General features: G+C 39.9%; 3 protein-coding genes and 1 long non-coding RNA gene across 12 annotated transcripts; 1 reads left to right on the plus strand and 3 right to left on the minus strand.

Moving 5' to 3' along the window:
* Positions 1–127: 127 nt before the first annotated feature.
* Positions 128–11,111, minus strand: LOC137790379 (protein Smaug homolog 2). 5 transcript variants are annotated; one of them, XM_068584566.1, is made up of 15 exons: positions 10,791–11,111; positions 8,860–9,219; positions 8,682–8,784; positions 8,108–8,578; positions 7,682–7,924; positions 7,445–7,575; positions 7,076–7,162; positions 6,519–6,792; positions 6,119–6,204; positions 5,599–5,714; positions 5,201–5,399; positions 4,477–4,603; positions 2,861–2,944; positions 2,370–2,393; positions 128–1,932 (listed from the first exon to the last, which is right to left on the minus strand). In XM_068584566.1, exons 2-15 carry the CDS (start codon positions 8,875–8,877, stop codon positions 1,904–1,906), a joined length of 1,992 nt encoding a protein of 663 aa, XP_068440667.1. In that variant the 5' UTR covers positions 8,878–9,219; positions 10,791–11,111; the 3' UTR covers positions 128–1,903. The 5 variants fall into 5 exon arrangements, with proteins under 5 accessions (XP_068440667.1, XP_068440664.1, XP_068440663.1 ...); XM_068584563.1 differs by having other exon boundaries at positions 7,466–7,575; positions 8,682–9,219; XM_068584562.1 differs by having other exon boundaries at positions 8,682–9,219.
* Positions 11,112–12,755: 1,644 nt separating this feature from the next.
* Positions 12,756–14,594, plus strand: gmfg (glia maturation factor, gamma). The gene is made up of 7 exons (XM_068585234.1): positions 12,756–12,877; positions 13,317–13,413; positions 13,553–13,602; positions 13,681–13,730; positions 13,842–13,924; positions 14,119–14,192; positions 14,433–14,594. The coding sequence occupies exons 1-7, from the start codon at positions 12,875–12,877 to the stop codon at positions 14,502–14,504; spliced, it is 429 nt and encodes a 142-aa protein (XP_068441335.1). The 5' UTR covers positions 12,756–12,874; the 3' UTR covers positions 14,505–14,594.
* A 381-nt stretch (positions 14,595–14,975) lies between these two features.
* Positions 14,976–20,067, minus strand: paf1 (PAF1 homolog, Paf1/RNA polymerase II complex component). 5 transcript variants are annotated; one of them, XM_068584810.1, is made up of 15 exons: positions 19,396–20,067; positions 19,223–19,281; positions 18,535–18,567; positions 18,311–18,403; positions 18,105–18,226; positions 17,930–17,996; positions 17,744–17,845; positions 17,477–17,582; positions 17,258–17,326; positions 16,983–17,086; positions 16,781–16,897; positions 16,551–16,679; positions 16,208–16,313; positions 15,733–15,808; positions 14,976–15,586 (listed from the first exon to the last, which is right to left on the minus strand). In XM_068584810.1, the coding sequence occupies exons 2-15, from the start codon at positions 19,267–19,269 to the stop codon at positions 15,102–15,104; spliced, it is 1,656 nt and encodes a 551-aa protein (XP_068440911.1). In that variant the 5' UTR covers positions 19,270–19,281; positions 19,396–20,067; the 3' UTR covers positions 14,976–15,101. The 5 variants fall into 5 exon arrangements, with proteins under 5 accessions (XP_068440911.1, XP_068440912.1, XP_068440909.1 ...); XM_068584811.1 differs by having other exon boundaries at positions 18,535–18,564; positions 19,223–19,284; XM_068584808.1 differs by having other exon boundaries at positions 19,223–19,284.
* Positions 20,068–20,191: 124 nt separating this feature from the next.
* On the minus strand, positions 20,192–22,476 carry LOC137791027 (uncharacterized). Its single transcript, XR_011077973.1, has 4 exons — positions 22,335–22,476; positions 21,198–21,334; positions 20,546–20,590; positions 20,192–20,444 (listed from the first exon to the last, which is right to left on the minus strand). It is a non-coding gene; the product is annotated as an uncharacterized lncRNA (long non-coding RNA).
* Between the last annotated feature and the right edge of the window lie 1,220 nt (positions 22,477–23,696).

Here is a 23,696-nt window from a genome sequence, read left to right on the forward strand (position 1 = left end):
AGCAGGCGTTACATGCCTCAGATCTCACTTGTAAAAACTTACTGAGACTCCAACAGAGTCCATGGATTATATTAGGGGGTAGAAAGCTTTTGTTTTTAGGCTCTACCCAGCCAGCTCATGTGCGAGAAGGCGTCAGTTCTTTAATGCGTTACACAGTGAGACAATGGAGTATTCATGACATCACATAACATGAATTGGGCATTATCCCAGAGAGATGTAAACAGTGACATTTAGGCGGTATAGATATACAACATTTGTTGCAAGGTGTCTGCTCTCTAGCTGTTGGTGACTCTGCTCACCATCAACCACCATGTCCTCTATCTACAACAGTGCTGTATTAGTGTGGCAAAACATGCGATTATAGAAAATAAGCATAAGTTATCAATATCAAGGGAGAGTAAAAAATACAATTGGAAAAGATATCTGCAAACAGCCATCTTTACTTGACAGACCTCCTATGGCTCTGCTGAAATAAAATGTGAATGGTTATCCCTGCCTTATGATGCAACCAAAGGTGATCCAAAAGTTAAGACCATATTACACATACATGCACCTCCGCTCTGCCACATTCAAAGACAGAGGCCGTAAAAGACAAGTTTTTGATTCAACACTGATACCACATGATAATGTTAGGGTTCTGAGACTGAAACACATTGAGACACAAACAAAAAATATGGACACCATCAAGCACCTTGAAAAGTATGAATCATCAAATCATCACGTTGGCCATTTGAGGAAGAGGGCACCCTGAGGGTGAGGCGCTGTGCTCCGGAGGATTTATTACAAGATCGAGCTTCATTTTCCAGAGCCAATCACCGGGAGACCAGAGGGTTGAGATGGGTTTCATTCAGTTTTCTCACCCAGCATATGAGTGAGTAAATTGAAAACACTCTACCCGCCTCGCTTTTATCAATTCAATATCAAATCAGCTCTTGCACAGTACATACCTCCCTAGCCCATATTCACCCCTCTGGGGATTCCTCGGCACAAAATGAGATTCATCATCATTCACGTAGTAGGGCGTAAAATAATAGACAAATTGCAGCTGGCATGAATTATTCGGTCTGCTGTTCTTTAAAAAAAGAAAGAAAAAAAGAAATTATACCATTCCGTTGCGGTTCACTACAACTATCCTTCTCAAATAAACCATCCCACAACCCTTCTCTTTGGCTTTGTAGACGTTTAGAGGAGGACAGTCACTTCTGCTTTGACTACATGTTTAGGGAAAACAAGCAAGACAAAGGGTCTCTATGGTAGAATTACAAGCTTTCCCCCAATTCTTTTGGTCCTCTCTTTCGCCACAAAAACATGTCGTCCAGAGGGAATCAAAAGAACCGAAGAAAGCCGTCTTAGTTTCAACCAACACAAACCTTCACTAGCACTGGTTATAGAATAATCAGGGTGGTTAGGAGGCGTACTGGCGACTGTAACTTCGGCCAATTACCACTTATCACTTCTGGCTGGATATTTTCTGAATCTACATTGTATGTGGTGCAGGAGCTGTGGCTGTCAGTGTGTTCTGGAAAGAAGCCTTGCTCCAAGGCAGGAGGAAAAGAAGAGTAACTCATCGGGCAGAACCCCTTTAAGACAGCACCAATCCACCGGTTTTCTCTCGGACCACAGCAAACTGAGCCTCTGCCCATCATGTCACAGTCCTGCAGGTGACATGGAGCAGTTGGCTTTTTTTCTTCTGTCCTGCAATATAATAATCATCTGTATTCCATTTTTAATAAACTTAGTTGTATATAATAAAGTACAAAAATATTAGAGAACATATACACAGTTTTTTTGTCATTCTGTAGTGACTGCTTTGCCTGGTTTTCTTAAGCATACGTATATCTTTGTGCTGGGTGATGAGGAACTGAACAGGCCTCAACTGAAGTGTAGTTTTCCTTTCTTCTTTTCATATTGTTGATGTCCGGTCTGTTCCATCTGAGGAAAAGATTGGAATAAATATGTTTTAAGACATTTACAATCATATATTGTACCATTCACATTTTATCCTGAAACGAAGAAGTTCTTCTCTCAAGGCCAGCAAAAGTTATTGATGCATTTTTATGTGTCCATGGATTTTTTTTGCATTCAGTATTATGCTAAATTACAGTACATACAATAACCTTTCCTATTACTTTGGAGCTACTGTCGGCAAAATATGCATTTGGTCATCTGTGAGTGCCGTCTATGTTAACAACAGGGTGTTTGTTGTCACGTCTTTGTTAATTATAAAATAGTGAACCGTGTAAATAGTGAAACATTGCCGTTAAAACTAGATGTTTTAATTGCAATCTGTGGATGCATTACAGTGTGTACTGTTTAATCTTGGACATGCAGAAAATAGGCCAAACTAGGCTTAACTAGATGCTACGTACCCATGTCAGTAACCTTATCTGTCTCTGAGAAAGGAAGGAAAATAGTTTGAATGCCCTGAATTTCATAAATAAAAATGATGCAACAGGGATACCTTTCTACATCAATCACAGAATACTCAGCAAGTGTTTGACACATTCATACAAATGTTGTCATTCGAGGAGACCATATGATGCACAAAGGAAAGGCTGTGTGTCTCTCCACAAAAGGACCCCGACTATGACTTGACTAATGATACTGCATAATTTAGATGTTATTAAAAAATAATACACAAATAAAACTAATCAAATATGAATGATGAAAGTCAACAGACTTTTTCATCTCTGTTTGCATAGGAGAAGTTATGCGTGTGAACAAATTAGCATGTATTGCTTCCCCTGATCCTTTCTTTCATGGCCTAGTTAAAATACAAAAAACGGTGTGTAGTTGACAGTTTAGTGGGAGGTTTGCCAGCCAGTGGCCTGTTTAGTTCTAAGATGCTCAGGACACTTACCCCCTAAGGCATGCTCTGTCATACTGAGGCACAGTGACTCCAGCGTGGGGTTGATCTCCAGGTCAGCACCCGGAACTTGGCATTCTGTGAGAATTAGCAAAAAACAAGTCAGGACCGTCAGGATTTCCAACATGTTAATTTCTGACACACTCTGAATCTACAAAAGCACATATGTATTTCCAACATACTTTTGAACACATACTGGGTGCTGGGCATGTCAGTGCTAGTAACTGAAGCACAATTATGGAGAAAGTGTAATAAACAAACAATCATCTATCAAAGGCAGCCATGTTGTTAGAATATTGTTTTTCTTATTTAAAAAAAGCAACAGTACTAAGTACCCACAGCTCCTAGCTGTAGACAAGGAGAGAGCATTGGTGGTTTCACACATCGGTTCAAGTATTTAGTTTGTTGCTTTCACACAGGATGCTCTGTTATGGAAACATCCTTTGTTGACTGAAAAATGACACGACAGATGAATCTACAAAGCTCATGTGTGGCACCTGGCACACCAGACACAGCAATCCAAGTTGATGTATATTGTATATTGAGGTGACAGATTGTTTACTGCAACATGCCGCCAAGCTGTCTTGTCAATTTGTCCTTGGCACAGAGGGAGAGCAGCTCTGCGAGTTGGCATTAATATTATTATTGCGAAACTCACCAGCAGAGTCAAATCTGCCAATTCCAAATTATTTCCAGTTTAGGTTGAAATTATATTTGATTTTTTTCCTTTTAAAAATAAATTGAGTTCTAGATAAGCAACATGTTGGGACCACTGGTATTGTAAAATGTCAACATCAGATTAAAGCTGGATTCACTCTAATTCAAGCGTTGCCGCAATAATCACAGGGTTACGTGTCATTTGCGGCCCATTAAAACCAAGAGACTGTACAACAATTAACGTCTTTTGTTCCCTTATGGCATGACCGTGAACCTATGGATCGCCTCTTACCTAATTGGCCACCAAAAATTGACATCTGGTTGTGTTTTTTTTTCCCTTAAAGTTTGAATTTTATTTCACAGGCCGCAGTGTTTTTTTCCCTTTGGCACCACCTGCGTCAGATCGTCGCAGGTAAAAGACGCTAGCCACATTCTAATGAATGGAAGGAATGGCGTTGTCACCGCAACGCCTAATTCGGTGTGAATGCAGCCTGAGGGGCTGTTGACAAGTCGCATTTCTTGCCTCCTCAAATACATTGTTGTCAATGTAGATGCGCGGAAGCACGGTTAAAAGCAAGAGCAACTCGTTAAGGTGCACAAGCCTTCCAACGTACCTATTTTTCAGGGCACAACAGCTGTGCCCCAAGATAAAAATAGTGCCACTTTTGGAACGCTACAATGTGCACCGCATGTCATGTGACATCACAGCTGTCAGATATTGTTTCTCTCTTCCTGAAATATCAGTCTGCTGTAAAAATACGGCAGCAAGTCACGACATCAGGTTGAAAGCTCCACTAAAGTGACGCAGACAAGCATGCCCCAAACCCCAAGCATAAAAGTGGCACGGCTGGCTCTTGAATGTGAATGGCCTCTTAGTTGGACTGGGTTAGACTGTGGGTAAGTGCATACACCATGTTAAAGAAGAATAAAGGAGGCTTGACCTCATACAATACCTTGCTGCTGGAACATGAGCATGGTTTGCGGGGAAGTGTGAACAGGGAGTGAGTGGGTCCGCTGCACGGAGCTGCGACTCTGACTTGGCATGCTGTTACTGCCCCCAGGGTTGGCAAACCACAGGTTCTAGACAGGAAAACACAAATGCTCATTACACAAACGCCACTCATCCTGGAACGTTGAAATGGTTTGCATATCTTTCACCTCAGTCATCAAACAGAAGTCCTTCAAGCTATGACTATAAATCAATTCATATCAAATGTGATTCCTAAACCCTTGTACTGCTGTGTGTGTGCGCTGATAAAATTGCCAGAATCTCTTTATTGTATTTTTTTTAAACTTGTTTTTCTTCCAAAACAAATGTTTACGAAGGCCTTTTGAGACTCCTTGGACATGTCATCAAGCAGGCCAATACCTTCAGACATGACTGGATATATCTATCTACACCCATATACACACACACACACACACACACACACACACACACACACACACACACACACACACATAAAAATAAACATTAAACATGAAATTGAGACTGTTTCAGAAACAGACTTTGAAAACTTTGAACCTTTGAAAAACAAACAAAAGATATTCAAAAAAATTAAACAAAAACATGGCATGATTGGTGAATTTGATCCATTTTGTCAACTATTCATGGCAAGATGGCGAGCTACACGTGTCCCAAACTGGTATTAAAAGGCCATTGACAGGAACACTGACTTGTCTCCCCTGCCCCGCCAGTGCAGGATTAGTGAGTGTGTGGCGTGGAGACACTCCCCCGATCCCGCCGGGACTTAGAAGGCCGATGCGTCCGGCTGGGAGTACACGAGGAGTCATCTGGAACGGCCTTGTTCCCCGCCGCCCTACAACTCCGCTCACAGAGCCTGCTGTGGGGAGGGAGTTGGACCCATAGGTCCAGCTGGAGTAAAAACAAAAACAAAAAGGAACATATTCAGAATTCAGAGCGAGTTACGAACTGAATGTTTGACATAACTTGATGTTCTGAAATGCTGCTTATTATTTTAAAGAGAAAGCAAGAGTGAAAGAGAAGCAAAGTAAAAGTGCAACATTCAGCTGAAGAAGGAGATCAAAGCTATGGAAGGCCAGCAGAGCCTCACCCTTTCTGTCGGTACACAGGCATGTCCAGCATAGCTTTCCGAGGGAACAGGCGGAGCAGTTTGAGGACCTGCTGCTTCCAAGAGACCACCCTTTTCTTCTGAGTTTCTGTGAAGGCCTGACACAGAAAGGAGGACAGCAGAAGAAAATAGACATTTCATTTCCCAAGAGCAATAACAGATTCTTCTGGAATTTGTGATTTTTAAAAAGGAAAAACTAAGTTTTAGTCTTCATTTCAAGAGAAATACAACTATACATTTTTATAATAGTCTCACTATAGTCAAACTATATATTATTATTATAATAGTATTACTATAAAGTTACAACTAAACTATACATTTTATAATAGTCTCACTATAGTCGCAACTATATATTATTATAAGAGTCAATTATTGTAAAATTGTCTTTATGGTATTGTCAATATGTAATATGCTTGAGGTATTATTTATTGCACTGTAAAATGTTCAACAATACACAAATGCATAAATATATGAAGCAAATGAAAACTTGACCTCATCTCACCTCATGTGTTAGACACTTCTCAATGAGCTGAAGGTAACAGCTGATATTCTCCTCATCTGGCCTTGACACCAGCAACTGAGTGCACACTGAAACAAACAGAAGCCAGGGTTTACATATTAATATCAATGAAGTAAATGTGGATCTGAGAAATATATAATCTCATGAGGCTAGAAATGATAGTAAATTAATTATCTATGCGTTTTATGTTGAATGCTGACACGGGCATAAAATGCCTTGATAGCAGTGTTGTATAGTCATAGTGTTTTATTGTGCTGCAAACTGTTTCTTATCTGTGTGTTCACAAAGTTTTAAGAGTGCTTACAGACAAAACACATAACTACCTCTGTAGGTGAGCTACATGTACTCAATTTCAATTCTGGGAAAAACATCTTACTCTTACCTTTACCCATGACACGGGTAAACTGTCCAGCAATGTCGCCGTCTGAGATGGGTGTGGCTGAGGAGTCTCCATCACAGGGAGGGGGGTTGTGGGACTGGAAGCCCTCTGAGGCCAGCTCTTTGTCTGCTCCTGTTTTTGTGTCGTCTGACGGGGAGGTGGCTGTATCTGGGGCGAGCTGTGCTGCACTGGGAAGGCTGTATGCCTTAATGGGTGTGGTGATGATCTGTTGCAGCTCCTGGAGGGCGTTACGCAGGTTGCCCCCTTCCAAAATATCCTGCCAGGAGATGACAACGTTAATGTGTAAGCTGTTTAGAGGTCGTTTGGGTTTAAGGGTGGTGTTGTGAGCAGACTGGAAGATATCCAAGCTGTAGATCTGCATTTCAGCCTGAGGGACTTCAAACATTTTCTATGCCAACGAGCAGAAAGGGGATTTCTCAATGGAACTAAATCAAGGGTCACATGATCATCAACAAATACATAGTCAAGTACTTTTTAAGACAAACCACCGTTGTCCCCCTTTTAAGCAATAGAAGAACAACATTATCCCAAGGAATTACCTTTTCTAAAGACTTGAGCACACCCTGCCTCTCTCGCAATTTCTGGATACTCAAGGCGATCTTATGCCGTGCTCCTTTAGTCACATTCTAAAAAGGAGAAAGAGAAAGGAAGAAACAAGATACCTTGAGAAGAAGTCGAGTAATTTCTTGTGAGAACACAGTGCAATTCATACAGTTACTAAATAACAAACCTAATCACCATTTGTTTCATTATAGCCAAGGGGCAGAGCCGAGACCACGCTATTTGTATGTGCAACTGGCTCAATATAACTGTAGGGTGCGTCACTTAATTTCATGCCTCATTGAGAGTTGACAGTAATGTGCACAATTGATAAGGAGGGTGGAGTAATCAAACCCAGTGTACAGTACGTTATAAGCAGGCTTAAAAACCTGCGACTCCAGGTGGTGCTCTGTGAGAATCATCATCTCCTCATAGGTCATCTGGGAAAAAAGTGATGCATATTTATGAAGGCGGAGACTCTTCAACCATGCGGGAACATCTAGAACAAATACACAAAAAAAAGTTATGTTACATTTTGGCTTCTAGCGCCACAGATCTTTTACCAGCGTGAAATACTGTGGCTCAATTAGGTAATGAACTCTGACCTTTCATGCCACTGCCATCTTCCTGGAAGGTGTTGCGAGTAGAGCCTTGTTCTTCCGTCTGCTCACTGCCTGAGGAGGCTACACTGCTTTGGGGTGAAAGAGGAGCGTGGTCTATGAGAATGAAGTTCTGCCTGCCCCCTATGTCATCCTGGCTAACCCACTCAGAGACACAAGCCTGGGGACTGGAAGGAATCACGGACATTGACTTCTTCAGAGGGCTGGGCTGCATCTGTCCACCCAGACCTGGCCAGAGAAACAATAAATATATCAGAAACTGAAGAAATGTGAACACTCTAAGACCTTCAACAACAAGTACATTGTTTGCACAATATGAGGGATGTCTACAATGATCTTATATGCCCCTAACAAGCTATTTTTTGTTGTTGTTTTTACCAGATGTGAAAGGAGGAAAATGGCAAACATTACCTGTGTTATTGCTGTTGATGGGAGAGGACATCCCGCCTGGGAAAGACATGTGTCCGTTCTGGCCTGCTGGAGACGTGCTGGATGAGGGGGACTGGTCATGCCAGGCATGGCCGGGGTCCAGAGCCTCAGCCGAGCTGGGCCACTCATCTGAGCCCTGACGTGGGTGGTAGGGGCTCGATGGGGGCCGGGGGGCATAGCCACTGGATAGGTGTTCCTCCAGGTGGTTTAGCCACATGGCCAGAGAGGTGCGGTCGTCCAGTGTTGTGGCAGGGTGGATGAGTGCGTAGGACAGCAGCTGCCTGCTTTCTTCCACAAACAGGCTACTCTCAATAGTGTGACTCAACACCTTCTGCAGCAGCTTCATGTACTCACATTTGGCCTCACTGTTGCGTGGCTGCAGCAGAGGCAAGTGGGACAGCAGCAAGGACACAACTTTTTCCTTCGGCTCCTGATGCCACTGGCTGACAATTGCTAATGACAAAGAGCAAACAGAGAATTTCACCAGCAATTAATTTGTCATTACTAGTTTCACATTGGCATGCTTCAAAAGATGGAAATAAAAGTTCTCAGCTACCTGCATTGTTGGCCTCGGCTTCTAGGATGTGGATCTCTGTGCAGTCTGCCAGCCAGTGTTCAAGGCAGATGTGTAAGAAGCGAGCTTGGGTGCGGGATACCCTCTTCAGGAGGGACAACAGTGCCACCGTCTGTTCACACTCATTCCAGCCCTTGAACCAATCTGTAAGGATACCTACCTGGTCTCGGAACATCATGGCGTGTCTCCTTGGTAAGGAGAACAGGAATGTGTGGATGGGGAGGGGGGTACTGGCAAGACTGCTCTCTCAGACTCAGACTGGCTCAGTCTCACCCCGCACAGCGGGGTCGTATTTGCAACAGTCCTGGGATCCCCTCAGACTGGACCGAGGGGCCCTCACATGATGTATGTGCAGAAGGAGCTGCAGACAGGGATGCCGTGTAGATTATTGGGAAGATGTCCGATGAAGTGGCTTTTTGTGTGTCAATCGTAGTTGGCAATGACAGAAACAGGAAAAGCTTTGTTTTTCACTGTGGCATGTTCAGGATCACATCATCTGTGCCCTATCAAAATCAGGAAACTGAAAAAGAGAAAAAATCTTAAATGACAATTTACCCAATGTCTTCTTCAATTTTAAAATATTAACCAACCTAATATGACTAACCCATTCTAATTGGTGAATCTTTTCTAATTTTACTACATTCAGCATGACAACAACCACACAGTTATAAACAATAAACATGAGTACTTTGACAGATTAAGTTGAACTATTCATCCTACAGATTTAGTACTGGAATACGATATTAGACGGTCCTGTTTGGGCACAAATGTTGTTTTTTGCCATAAACAAGAGTCATAACTTGCATAATGATAGAGATAGATAATCAGCTTCAGTGAATGACAAACTTAATTTACAGCAAAGATGTGTAGGATCAAATATGAAAAAAAGATTATAGCACCCACCAATATAGGACAGACACACTGCTTACACCTTGTATAATGCAAAGAATGGCAGGGATCAGGAATATAACATCAAATTGGAGTTTTAGAATTTTTCCAACAACATTTATTACAAAAAATCCAACCAAAGTTCAGTCATAACTGTGACTTTAAGTGTAATTTGAGGTACGCTTTCCCAATAATCATTACCACTTAAAAGAGGCTGCTATCAATCTTGCTCACACTGTTTGACTCATATAATGATAAGGACGCATAACTTTATCCAAAAGATAGAGTTCAGTGCATTAAAACAAAGAGCAACACTTAACACAAACAACTGAAATAGGCTGCGATCCAACGAATAAGGACAGTCTTCAGTGCACTGCATTTACATTAGATGGGCTAATTATACGTCACTGTGTATCCGCGACCAAAGAAAAAGTAGAACACTAACAAGCAAGAGTATGTTAACGTTAAATGCCCAAACTAGTAAGTGCCAACTGTTGCACTTGTACTCCTATAACCTATTTTGATTGAAGTAGTTACGTTTTGCCCCAAGCAGACGACTAAACACAATACATACATTTGACAACAGAGTATCACAACAAGATATTTCGATACCTCGCGTCAGGACGCCAGCAATCACGTGACCAACCCAAACTAGGCCTTGTAAAGTAAAGCATCGCGCACGTTTTGAATACGGGTTGTTTTTGTCAAACTGCTTTCGTAAATTGTCGTGGATCGTGTTTGAGAGTGAGACTTTTTTACGATACAAAAAATCCTGCGACAAAATACCCAAAACAAAAACGGCAAACCACTAACTGACTGTTTTACTATAGTCTCGGATTCAATCCATCCAAATGCAGTACAAAGGGCTTTGCCAGCAGGTGTCACCATTTGTGATTTATCAAACGCTTTGAAACAGTGAAACATTTTTAACACACAATGTCTTCGTAGTGAGTCGGTGCTGTATAAAGCATCGAATCCCCCATCACATCTCATCACCAGCTCGATGAGAGACGAGGGATTCAGGGTGTGTTTGGTCCTTCCGTTAACGCTGTTGCTACGTAACGTTACTTCAATCTTAGCGGTGCAAACGGGGACGTTAAAACGCAGTTTTAATCGACAGCTGGTTGTAGCTAGCTAGTCAACTGGGTGAAGTTATGTTAGTTGTGATTATCCATAAACAGTCTTAAAAGGTTTGTTGTTTACCTGTGTCAGTTGTCACTGGTTAGCGAGCTAGGCTAAAGTGCTACTGCATAGCTAGCTCGACGGTAGGAATCGCCAAGTGCTAGCGCTAGCTTCTTAGCTAGCAAGTTCTGCTAATAGATGCAATAACGTTAGCTTAGCTGAAAGAAGCGTAGATTTCGATCCCGTACGAGGTTTTCCTAGGGATATTCCTTTACGGCGGCAGGCTCCAGTGGTTTCAAACAGGCCATGTCAAAGAATGTATGTACAAAATGTTTATTGCAGTGCAGAAAATAAAGAGTGTACGCCTGGAGAATTCTACTTCGATTTTGAGTTGACGCAAGACGTGAGTGCGACGTCATACGTCTGGACGGTACGCAGCGTTTGGTTCCTCCCACTGTCTGGTAAAGGAAAAACGCTCCCACCCTGAGTGTCACAAGCCCTGTGCTTTCATACCATGTTCATGACTTAACTGGTAAAACACATTATGTATTTTTATTGAAGTAAAAGTCGGCCCTAAAAGAAGAAGAAAGAAAACACGGTAACCAAATGACATGCATTTTCACAAAGCACAAAGGGATTCCCTCAAATTGCCTATTTTGTCTGACACACAGTTCTAAACCTAAATACACTTACTTTACAGGGATTTAAAGCAGCAACACCTCACTTTGGAGAAGCTAGAAGAGTTCATGTCTGGACAAAGAATTTGAACCCCCAATGGCCAACCACTTGAACTGCAGACAATTCTTCTTTGTGATCTACTTTTATTTATATTATGATGTTTTATAGGGACTAGTTTGTGGCGAAAGAGGCAGTGTATTTGTGAGAAGAAAAAAAAAACATTATAAAAAAGCTATAACTTTTAATTATGAAAAATAGTATTTTATATATTTATATAAATCTTATTTTTATTATTATAAAATAGCTATAACTGTGTGATTCTGTTTAGGCCAGCAGAGAAGGCTTAGAAGGGTCTGACGGCCTGCCACTGGTCGTGACCCATAGTCGACCCAGAGACAATCAAGATATTATGATGTTTGATTACAAAATAAAATGCCTTTAAAGTCTTCTTCATAAGATGACTTCAAATCAATTTATGAGGCAATTTATGTTTAACTTCAGATTAGAGTTTAAGAAAATGACCCATAGTTATAAACTAATTCCACTTCATTTTAATAGTAGACCACCTCAAGATGTCACCCTTAAAACATGTCTTATGTGGTTGATAATGCAAAATCGTATTCATACAACACATATCAAAACCAGTAGTAGGTAGTGTATTTCACAGGCAGACAAAAAAAGAACAAATGATGCAGCTACACACACAATTCTCCATAAATATATATTTATAATCACATATGAATAAATCCAAACGTGATCTGTAAACTACAAGTAGTCTAAAGATCAGATCTAACAGGAAGTATTTTTTTCTTTGACTTCCTGTGTTGAAGGCAGCTGAAAACTGTCCGACTTGATCTTAGTTTATAAACGCCTCCTGCACGAGCCTTACAACATGATACTGGAACAGCAATCACTTCTTATGAAGACGTTTTACGTTGGATATTTGTGTAGCTCCCATTGTACTGCATACATTTCTATACTTCTACTGAGATTTAGAAGAAAAAAAAATCCAATCATTCTATTGTGGTGTCCGTTTAAAGAACCTCAGGAAGCGTTCAAGCTGTGCAAGCTTCTATGTAATGCCCATCCATGCATGTTAACGGGAAGTGAAAGTAGCTCTAATAACACCAATGGTATCATTCAAATGACTGTGACAGAAAACATAGAATAAAAATGTGCTTCTCTAACTTCAAACTACTTGGATCCAATCAACACACTACTCTCTGTCATACTAAGATGCATAGGTTTGTTATGCATATTTATTCCTTAACGCGTGACATCCATACAAAGATAATACGATTGTTTGGTGCAACACTGGGCTGAGCTGTGTTGAGAAAACAGGAAGGTCTCGCTGTGTACCCGCCCTCCCTCGACATGTCCCATCTTGACAGTCTGAAAGTATAGCTGTCAGCTCGTCGTGAGTCTGCTTGAGTCACACAAGGAAGTCTCACCTTGAAGACAGGGAGGCACAAAGGGATCCCCTGAGAATGGTAGGTGAAGCTGATGCAATTGCTTGAAAGATTTCGCTTTTCTTTTGAAATGCGCTCGATTTGATGAACTGTCATTCATACATGTTTGTGTGTGTGTGTCTGTGTCTGTGTGTGTGTGTGTGTGTTTACGAGACACAAGTCGACCAACCGACGCGCACTTTCACACAGGAAGCTGCATTCCTGCATGTCGCAGCAAAAAGACATTTCCTGCCCTCAATATGTCAGCATAGCTTTATGAATGTTTAATGCATCCACGCGCGGTGGATAGAGACCTCAACATCGGAACAGATGGAGCCCATGTCTCTCGCACTCTTTTCTTTGTTTCTATTTCTGGCGCGTAGATCGAGCCACGTAACTTTCATCAGGAGCAATGAGATGTGTTTTATTGTTTTCATAAACTGATGCACTTGGACTGTTACATTTTACACCATTTTTGCAGTCAAGCTCCCTGGTTGTGTGTGAAGTGGATGAAAGTCTGAAAGCTAAACTGAGAAAGTTTAGATTTCGAAAGGAGACCAACAATGCTGCCATACTAAGTAAGTAGCACATGCTATTGATGCACTTTAACACGTTTGTAAGTCGGCCAACACAAATTAAATTCCTGTACTACAGGTTTCAGATTATCAGCAAATATGACCGAAACCAAAAGCCCAAATAATCATTTTGATTTCTTAGTGAAAATAGACATGGAGAAGCAGATTGTTATTCTTGAAGAGGAATTTGAGGCAAGTCAAATGATTGTTTAGGGTTGGTGGGGAGGGGGTTGTTTCTGGATATAAAGTCACATCAACTTTGTCTTTTAGGACATCTCACTGGATGAGTTGAGAGATGAACTCCCAGAGCGACAACCCAGATATCCTTCTTATTATTTTAAGAATAGAGCAACATCCGAAAAAAATCACAGAAAGTATATCAGTGTTTCAAAGACAAAAAAAAGGTCTTACATTTCTTGACAGTATTGCACGTTCATGGTCTACAGCTACAAATACGCCCATGCCGATGGAAGGGTGTCTTATCCTCTGTGTTTCATATTCTCCAGTCCAGTGGGTAAGTAAAAACAGTATCTTAAATACAACATCATCTGTCTCCTATATTAATATTGTTCTGCTGGTTCTTCTACGCCTTACAAGTTAACGGTCAAATGAACAAGCGTCTCCTTTTGTCAGGAATCCACTTGTTGGCAATGTTTGACTGGTGAAATTACAGAATCCCTTGGAATAATGTTAATTTCATTTGGACAGGATGTAAGCCAGAGCAACAGATGATGTATGCAGGCAGCAAGAATCAACTGGTGAAAGCTGCAGAGCTCACAAAGGTAAAGATCTTGATTATGACCTGCAGTCCGTTATGACTCCAGTGGTATGCAAATCCCATTTAAAAAAAAAAAAGGTACAATTATTGAATAGAAAATCAAACCCTAACTATTTCAAAGTTATTTGTACTTTTTGATGCCTTTGTTTTCATTCTCTTAACCTATTTATTATCAACTAGCTTGCGCATTGTGGAGTTAATATCTCTAAACTTCTTTTCAATCTTTTTGACTTGTCTCCTTGAGGTCTTTGAAACGAGAAATACTGATGACTTGACAGAAGAATGGCTGAAGAACCAGTTGGGATTTTTTGGCTAAAAATGGAGTATTATCAATCCATTTCTTTGTAAAACACGGCCGATGATCAGTTCTATAGCTGTGCATGTTATTAAATGATTTACTCTATAAATGGAAGCTTCTATTTGTGAATTTTAAAATAAACATGAATTTTGTACAAGAAAAGTCAGAACACACCCACACAATTACTTACAGGGTACCTAACTCTGTTAAAAGAGGGAAAAACAACAACGTGCAACCACTTTCTTACAAAACATCACCTGCATTTATTTTATTCAATCAGTTTTAAAGCCGTAACACAAAGTCAAAAACGAATACATTTTTCCATGATCCTGTACGGAATATCTGACAGACAAAACTATAGGAATGGTGGACAGAATAGCTACAGGTGTGATGGTTTAAATCGTACAAATTAAAAACTGAATGGAAGAGAGAAGTCCCCTGTCCAAAACCAATGAGCGCACCCCCACCCCCCACCTCCCCCACCCCGAACACACCTTTAATATTTGCAATCATAAGAAACTACATCCCCAGACTGCGCTAATATTAAGGTCTGTGACAGAGTAACACTGCCATGTTTGAACACGAAGGTAAGAAAAGGTGTCCGCACCACAGATTTTATTCACTGTCACTGGCGTCGCTGGAATCTGAGGCTCTCTCACTTCCACTCCCACTGTGGGCCCGGGTCTCGGAGTGGTCACTGCTGCGGTCGCTGTGTGCTGGAGAGGCACTGCGACTCCTGCTGCCTCCTCTGTTCCCTCTTTCATCGTCACTCCCGCTGCCCTCCGCCGCGCTGCTCCTGGCCGAGTTCTTGTTGTTCTCGTTGTCGTCACTGTCGTCGTCGCTGCCGAAGATCTCTTCCTCGTCTCGCATTTCTCTGGTCCTCTCCTCACCGCTCTCACTTCCACTGCCGCTTGTCTTCCTCTTACGCTTCTCTGGGCCTGCCGGCGCCGCCTCCTCCTCATCGTCATCATCCTCCTCCTCCTCCTCTTCTTCTTCTTCATCCTCCTCGTCTGGTTTTTGATCTAGTTCTTCCTCATCCTTTTCAGAGTCACTACCAGAGTTCTCAGCCTCACTGCCGCTGCCCTTCTCTTTATCGTCACCTGGCGAAAACAATAAAAATATTACAGAAAGAAATGGAAACTAATAAAAAGCTGTTAAAAGACTTTTACTGCAGTGCAGCAGGTGGCCAAATAAGTACAAACACAATGATTAGAATTGCAAATGTAGAGAATAGAAGAAAACGGACCAGAATCCTGCAACTTATCCAAGTCTTCCTCTTCATCTTCTGGCTCATGGTTCTCCAGCTGAGCTTTACGTGCATCCTAGGAATCATAATGACAAAGAAGCATCCATCAGTACACTACTACTGTTTAATGATCAAAGTTTAAAAAACAGACAAAGCCATATTAGTGTGGTTCGAACAAATTACCACGCCTATTTGAGACTACTGTGTTTAGATAATGTTGAAAAAAAAAACTAAAGAATATAAATAACACTACATCTATAAATGTTATTCCATTACTTTGTGGTTTTAAGATAAATATGGAGGTATTGAACGAAACAATAAGCTTTAATTAAACAAGAAAAATGATAATTCAGTCACTAATCTTAAGTCAAAGTTGTCCCTTCAAACAACAAAGAACCGTCACAATAAGTGATTGAGAAAAAAAAAGTGTTCAGTCTAACATCAAGGCAATCAGAAGTAAAAAGTACACTCTCACCTGGGCTTCCAGTTCCTTCTCGTTCATGTCTCTGTGCTTACACACCAGCACAGCGTTGGTGGTGGACTGAGCTCCAGCCTTTGCTCTCCTCTTGCTCAGACGGACCCTGCAGGAAAGAAGAAAGGCTGTAAGAGGACAGAGCCTAACAGGTTCCCATTTAACCGCCATTAATCATGGGGCTGTTTGTTTTGTGCCTTTATCATCAACTTACAACAAACTCTCTTAAACATCTACATTTGTCCTTAATCTTAAATTTAAAAAACCCACACTAGCTGCATATCTCCCTTCCATAGCATTGATGTGCACCCACAAACAATTCTTTCTTCTCCAATCAATGACTTACCGGGTCTCAAGCTCATTGTAGTAAACACCATCTCCATCTCTGAAGATGAAGAAGTAGTTCTCTTCATAACCTTTGCTGGCTTTGTTCTTGACATTCCAGTTGTACTCCCTGGCTATCTTGTAATCATACCTGCAAAAAAGAAAACACAAAAGCATTGCTATTACTACTGGTGTACAAGCAAAGGGATTTTTTTAAAAGGATTATTTTCTTAATATAATATTGTCACATACAAGTCCTCAGGCATATAATCCATCCCCTCATCGCAGTCTCTCTTCCGCTTGCGAAGTGTTTCTTCATGGGGCAGGAAGTAAGCCACGAACTGATTTCCTTCCTCATCCATCATACCTCTGTGTTAAAGAAACAAGAAATATAATTAGTGTTTATGCAAAAGAAAAAAATGTGGCAACAAGAAAACCAATATTTTGTAAATACCTGATCATGGCCTGAGACATCATGTCCACGCCTGCTGGACTTGAAATGTCTTTCGGTGCAGGATCAGAGTCAAAGATGACTTGAGCACATGGGTTGATCCACATCTGTAAGACACCAAAACATGATTAGAGAAATCTCTATGACAATAACAATAAAAAATAAATTGCAACTTGAGCAATAGTTGCATGTACATTTTCTGTATTTTATTGACAAGTGTTACATATTTTTTCCCTCCCTGCACCAAAGTAAGAAAACAGATTGAGATTATAGCTCACCTTGAAGTCGGGGAACACAGGTAGTACCTCCACAGGAGTGACTCTGGGTTTACTGTAGTGCTGTGCAATCTGGAGAGAAACAACATGTTTATAAACTATATCACATTTTTTTTAAGCCAAAACGGCATCCACATTTTGGTTTAATGTGCCGATTTGCAGCCGACAGCTGGACGTTACAAGCATCCCTCTACTTCTTCAGGTTTGTCAAAGCTCACTCACCGCTTTCGACGCATCCTCAAATGTTTTTTCAATTGCAGAAATCTGGCTGTCTCTGTCTTTGTAGATTTCTTCTTCTGTAAACTGCTGTTTAACAGACACACCAATCCTAAACACAAAACATATTTTGATGATACAGACACGCACTCTCTCACACTCTCACTCACACACACACACACACACACACACACACACACAAACACACACACACACACACACACACACACACACACACACACAAAACCATCACAACACAGTTCGCCAACTTACTTGACTTCCACTTTTTCGTTGGACACGCCATATCTATTGAACTCCGTAGAAATATATTCTGTCTTTCTCATCCACGGGACCACTTTGGCATGCTGCTGTGACCTTTAGAGGTAAGGTGAAAATGTTAAACTCAATATCTCCACATGAATCTATGAGACCATAAAGCTGACTATTCAGCAGCGTTACCTCTTTGAACTGGATGGAGCCTGGATGTCTTCTTCCAACAGTTTTTCATCAGCAGGATCCAGCAGTACTGAGAATTTGAAAGAATGGTTCAGTCTATGCGGACGTTTGATAACACACAGTAATGTCTGGAAAAAAAGACAAAAAGGACGTTTTATGTAACAACAACTAGACTTACCACTTGGGTCTATGCGGTAAGTGTCGGGGTTGATGAGATCAATGGTGACCCCGAGGTCTGGCTCAGTCAGGAGCTCATGTTTGTGTTGCTTCTCAAGAGAAGTGGCTTTATATTGTACAAACCTGCCACAGCAGAAAACAGATGTCAAGGCGCGCCATGTTCATCTGTGTGTACTCAGCCCGTGGATAGACAGGCTGGATGTTTACCTGTGCTGATCAAATGGATATGTGATGAATTTGGGGTCAAAGGGGATGTCAGGAAGGCTGTTGCAGTACTTCACTCGACAGACCACCCCTGACCTGTCATGGGCAGAAAATTACAGGACACACACAGATTGATGTTACTCAGAATCTTTAGTGATACTTTAAAAATAGGACACACTCAACATGAGTGTATACAATAGTAAATACTCAGTGCTGAATCTGCTTACCTCTCTGGAACAGTCCGATGAGAGGATGGCCTGCTGGAAGAGAAAACAGAAATGTCCTATGAGCTAAGGCTCGAGTGTGACACTGAAATGTTTCCGTGAAAGGGAATTGAACATAATGTATGCACTGGTCTCTGTAACCTTTTCTTAAATTAGGCTTTCCTTTGATAGAAATAAATGACACTTAATTAGTTGTTCCCTGAATGCGAATGTTTTCCATGAAGTTACGTTAAAAAAAAAAATCACATTACAATAGAGGACAGCTAAGGCTTTCTGTTCTACCTGGTCAACTTCATGTTACTGTTAGCATTGGGACTGTCTCACTTCATGTCTTAAAAAATAAATTTAAAAAAAAACCGTTCAGCTAAAAAAAAACACAATGTCGGCCTGTTGTTTTGCCTCTGAATTAAGTTATTAGGACTGACGGGATGGCTCAAACTCACTTAACGCCATCTAGCATGAGTAACTAGCGCCAAGTTACCCGAGCAGCGGAAGTTCACTGGAGCTAAGCTTCCTTCCAACAACTAGCATCGTTAGCTGACGTTGTACACAACTGAGGAGTTAATAAGAAAATGTCGGCGACTTGTATCTTCTTCAGCATCAACTCAGTCACATCAACACGAACATGAAGTATCCACTGAAGAAGACCAGGCACTTTATCAACCGTGTACAATATATTTGTTTGACTTGCCTGTGGCCGTCTTCTCGTTGAGACTGTGTCTGGATCGTTGGAGCCATGTTTACGACAGACTGCTGACAAGTGAAAACAGATATTTGTTTGCACAAATAATCAACAATAATATGCCAGGTGACTAACGTAATCCTCGATGCACGTAAGTGCACAAACAACCATCAAAGCCTTACTTTAATCAGAATTTATACGGCATTATTGTTTGGACCCGGCAGAACAGGTTGGTGACCCGGTGGTGGACCGGCTTTGCTCCGGTACCGTGAGCGACCCCTGCTGGCCTGGCGTAGTGTTGGAGCACTCAGCAGAAAGAAAATCGCCCTTAAAAATACTTTTATTGAACACATTTTGACAAAACAATAGTGACATTTGTTTTTGTTCAAAAGCAAACCCTCTAATTGATATAGAAGACATGCAAAAAATATCTTGGCAGACGAATCTCGCGGGCTTGCAAAGAGTTGCAAATTTAAAATTGTATTTCACTTTAATCATTTACCTCAATATAATATTGACATATTGCTCTCAGAGAATAGTCTTATAGAATATCTATATATATCTATATGTATCTATATATATATATATAGATGTATATACTTATATATATATTGTACTTTCAGTACATAATGCAGCTGACTTTACAAAGTACTGTTGCATGCGGTATTCATTCAATTGGAACCGACTGCCTCGTCATAATAGTGCACACTGAAAATTTTACTTTATTGCTTATATCTGCTACTCGGAGTATTGAGGGTAAAATTACCAGAGAAGCATGCTGGCTTGCATCCTGCAAAAGTGAAAAAAATGACCAAACGAAGCAAGCATTTTCTGCTACATTCATTCTGCTCCCCCAATATCTTAAAGAGATGATATATATATATATATATATATATATATATATATATATATATATATATATATATATATATATATATATATATAATGATGAGCATGATACACATCAATCACTGAAGACCTCCCTCTACATCTTAGTTGGTCTTCACTCATGCTGCATGTCTTCACCACCACCTATTATTGAAAGGGGGCTTACAGTTACTGATGATAACAAGGACTGTGCACAACAGTGTGCAAGGCAGTCAACGTAACAAAACAAATGCTACTGCTTTCCACCATTTTTCTTCAGTTAAAGAACTGCCTCTATTGAGTCCTTTAAGATCCATTATTTTCGTCTCAAGTCTGCATCTCTGTCTGAATATGGGTATCCACTCTGTGGAGAGAGACAATATTATAACCTGCACACAAATACACATGGCTCACATTTCACATTATTATGAACTCAATTGTTTAGGATAAAAATACAATTACTACCTGCTCAACATATATATCATCTGTCCAGGATCATCTGCAAATACCCTGTAACATAAAAAAAAGGAATACTGATTCTACAATGGACATTACACCATATGTGTTTTACCATTCATCAGTTCAGGAAGGGCGTAAGGACTCTTTTAGGTCTATATATATATATATATATATATATATATATATATATATATATATATATATATATATATATATATATATATATATATTTATATATATATATATATATATATTTATATATATATTTATATATTTATATATATATATATTTATATATTTATATATATATTTATATATATATATTTATATATTTATATATATTTATATATATATATTTATATATATATATATATATATTTATATATATATATATGTAAATATATGCATATATATGTATACATATATGCATATATATGTATGTACATATATATATGTATGTACATATATATATATGTATGTGTATATATATATATATAAACATACATACATACATACATATATAAAATATGATGTCTTACACTTATTTATACCCTTTGTATTTAGTATAGAGTGCTAATTTGTTTTTTTCTGTTTTGTCAAATGTTGAACAAACTATATTTGGAAAATATAATGCACATTTTTTTTTTAAATGTCTTACCCATCTCCCCAGTAGTAAAATGCCCGGTCCTGGTAGAACATTGACAGAAACATCCAAACACTTATTGTCTTGACCCAGAAGATAACAAACAGGAACCATAGTGATGACAGCACGACTTCACACAACATCCTGGATCTCTGTGAGGACAGCACACATACAGTAAGAATAAGGGATGCCTTCTGGCATTATGATTCTTGTATTTATACCGAGAATACAAAATGGTATTCACCGGTCTTGACTTTTCAAGAGTAATTCTTTTAATATGTGTCTACCTTCAGAGAACACACAGTTTATGTCCTACCCATATGACAATGGTGCATACATAACACATTTAAATAGTGTAAGTCGTTAATACATTATTTATTTGTAGAGCATATTTCATGCATCATTATTTGTATAGTAAAATAGTTTAAGGCTTATCATTCCAAATATGTTTAGTAAATCATATCTACAGTATGTCATAAAGTATTACTATAACTAGCTAGGTAAACTAGAATTACACACGCGTGGGACGTAAACACACACTTTCAAAGAAAGTGTACCAAGATAAATAAAAAAAAAACAACCTTATAAAGACAGACGTTGCCACTTCAATGGCTAACCTCATTTCATTTTGCTGTTTCAAGTAAATATAGTAAATCAGTGTGCACGTTTCAGCTTAACTACGTTACACGTCTATAGGCCTCACTAACTTGTGTTTTCCACAACACATTCGTTTACGTTAGCTGCAGAAGTCAATGTTACTACTGTCTGTGAAACGTTAGTCACGCATACGGAGTTGTCGGTACAGGGACGATAATAATGTGTCTTCAGGTGACAGCGTCAGTGACGTCTACCGTTAGCTTGGCCGCTACAGTTGTGATAGAACTAGCTAGCTTAGCCGCTTTAAAGCTCCTTGTTTGTGTGACATCGGCTACTTCAGCGTTTCTTTTTAACTGTAGCAGCTGAGACATACACTAATGATTAACATGTAACCGAAACGTGTTTAATGCTATAAGGATTTAAATGTGACATTGAACACGACAAAGTTCACGAGGAACAAACTGCCGCTTACAGCTAACGTAAAGTTACATTTGTTATATATTCATTATTGTTAACCGGGCAAAAGATTGGTTAATGACTCGACTATTTACTCACTTAACTTAAGTAAACGTCTCTTGTACCGTCATTCCTTTTTACAGGCGAGCAAAACGTGCACTTTTGTTTACAATACTCATCACGTATCACGTTGCATGCGTTTCCGCTTCTGGGACAGGGCTATTAAACGAAGGCATAGACGTTTCTTTTGGTTTAGCACATGCGCAGTTCAACCGTAACGTTGACAGTACTCAGGCCCAACCCCAATCTCCACCCCCAACCCCAATCTCCACCCTAAACCCTCAAACCCTGAACCCTCAGGGACTCACTGACGTCAGCTGCTAAATAGTTAAGTGTGAGAGTCTGTGAGCTTTTGAGCTGGTGTGAATCTGAATGGGACAACGCGTTGCTGCAACATCACGTGACTATATTAAAGATATTGTGTACAATTATGTATTTATTTTATTCTTTTTAATCACTGGTTCAAACGTTTTCCTCATAAGATGAGAAGTCATTTTATATTATTTATTCTCTCGTTTTTGTTAAAATAAAATGATGTATAATGAATGTACAGAAAACTATATATATATATATTCTGTTTGCATTCCTCTAATTCATGTGTTTTTATGTTCCATAATGTTGTAAAGGTATTTGATCGGGCTAAATGCCCACGTGCCTCTTCGTTTACCTTTTTTTTATGTCTCCATTCTTTCATTGGGAACTGCTGTTAACCTCATGTTGCAATGCATTGTGGGTAATACCCTTAGGCAAAGTCAGCATTTAATGTTGACTTATGGAAAGGGTTCATAAAGGGTTCAAAATGTCTGCTACAGAGCCCTCAGCCACTCCACGATGTAACACTGGGACACCCCTAAACCCTCAAGGACTTCGCCGGAGCGCGCCTCAAAATCCGTGAGTCCATAAGGGTGGAGATTGGGATTGGACCTAAGTGAGACGGAGCTAGAAAAAAATAGGAAAGTTAAGACTAGACCTAACTGCATGTGTGAAACCTCAATGTTATAACGCAATACGTTACCTATTTTAATGCTCCTTGCTCAGTGACCAGGGATATCATTAGTCCAGCATAAGCTGTATGACACAGTACTGTCATGCAATCACATAATACATCAACCCAAAGGTGCTCACCTGAGGTAACAAAAATAAAAACACAAAGCCAGTTATACTAAAATTACTTTATTACAGCTGATTTCTGTTCAATATCCCTCTGCCAACACAAAGCTAAATATAATACAAATAGTAAATTTGATCCTATTTTTATTCTGTTTTCTGAATCTTTTTACACAATTTAAATTCACTTTTAGTACTTTACCATCTCTTATGTAGTATCTTTATAATCTCTCTGACATTCAATAACAAGTTCCACCGTCTATACATTTTAATACAGGTTATGAGTTGTAGTGG

This window comes from Clinocottus analis, unplaced genomic scaffold (genome assembly GCF_023055335.1).
Source record: "Clinocottus analis isolate CAN_PGR_092001 unplaced genomic scaffold, fCliAna1.0.p SCAF_2, whole genome shotgun sequence".
Lineage (NCBI taxonomy): Eukaryota > Metazoa > Chordata > Actinopteri > Perciformes > Cottidae > Clinocottus > Clinocottus analis.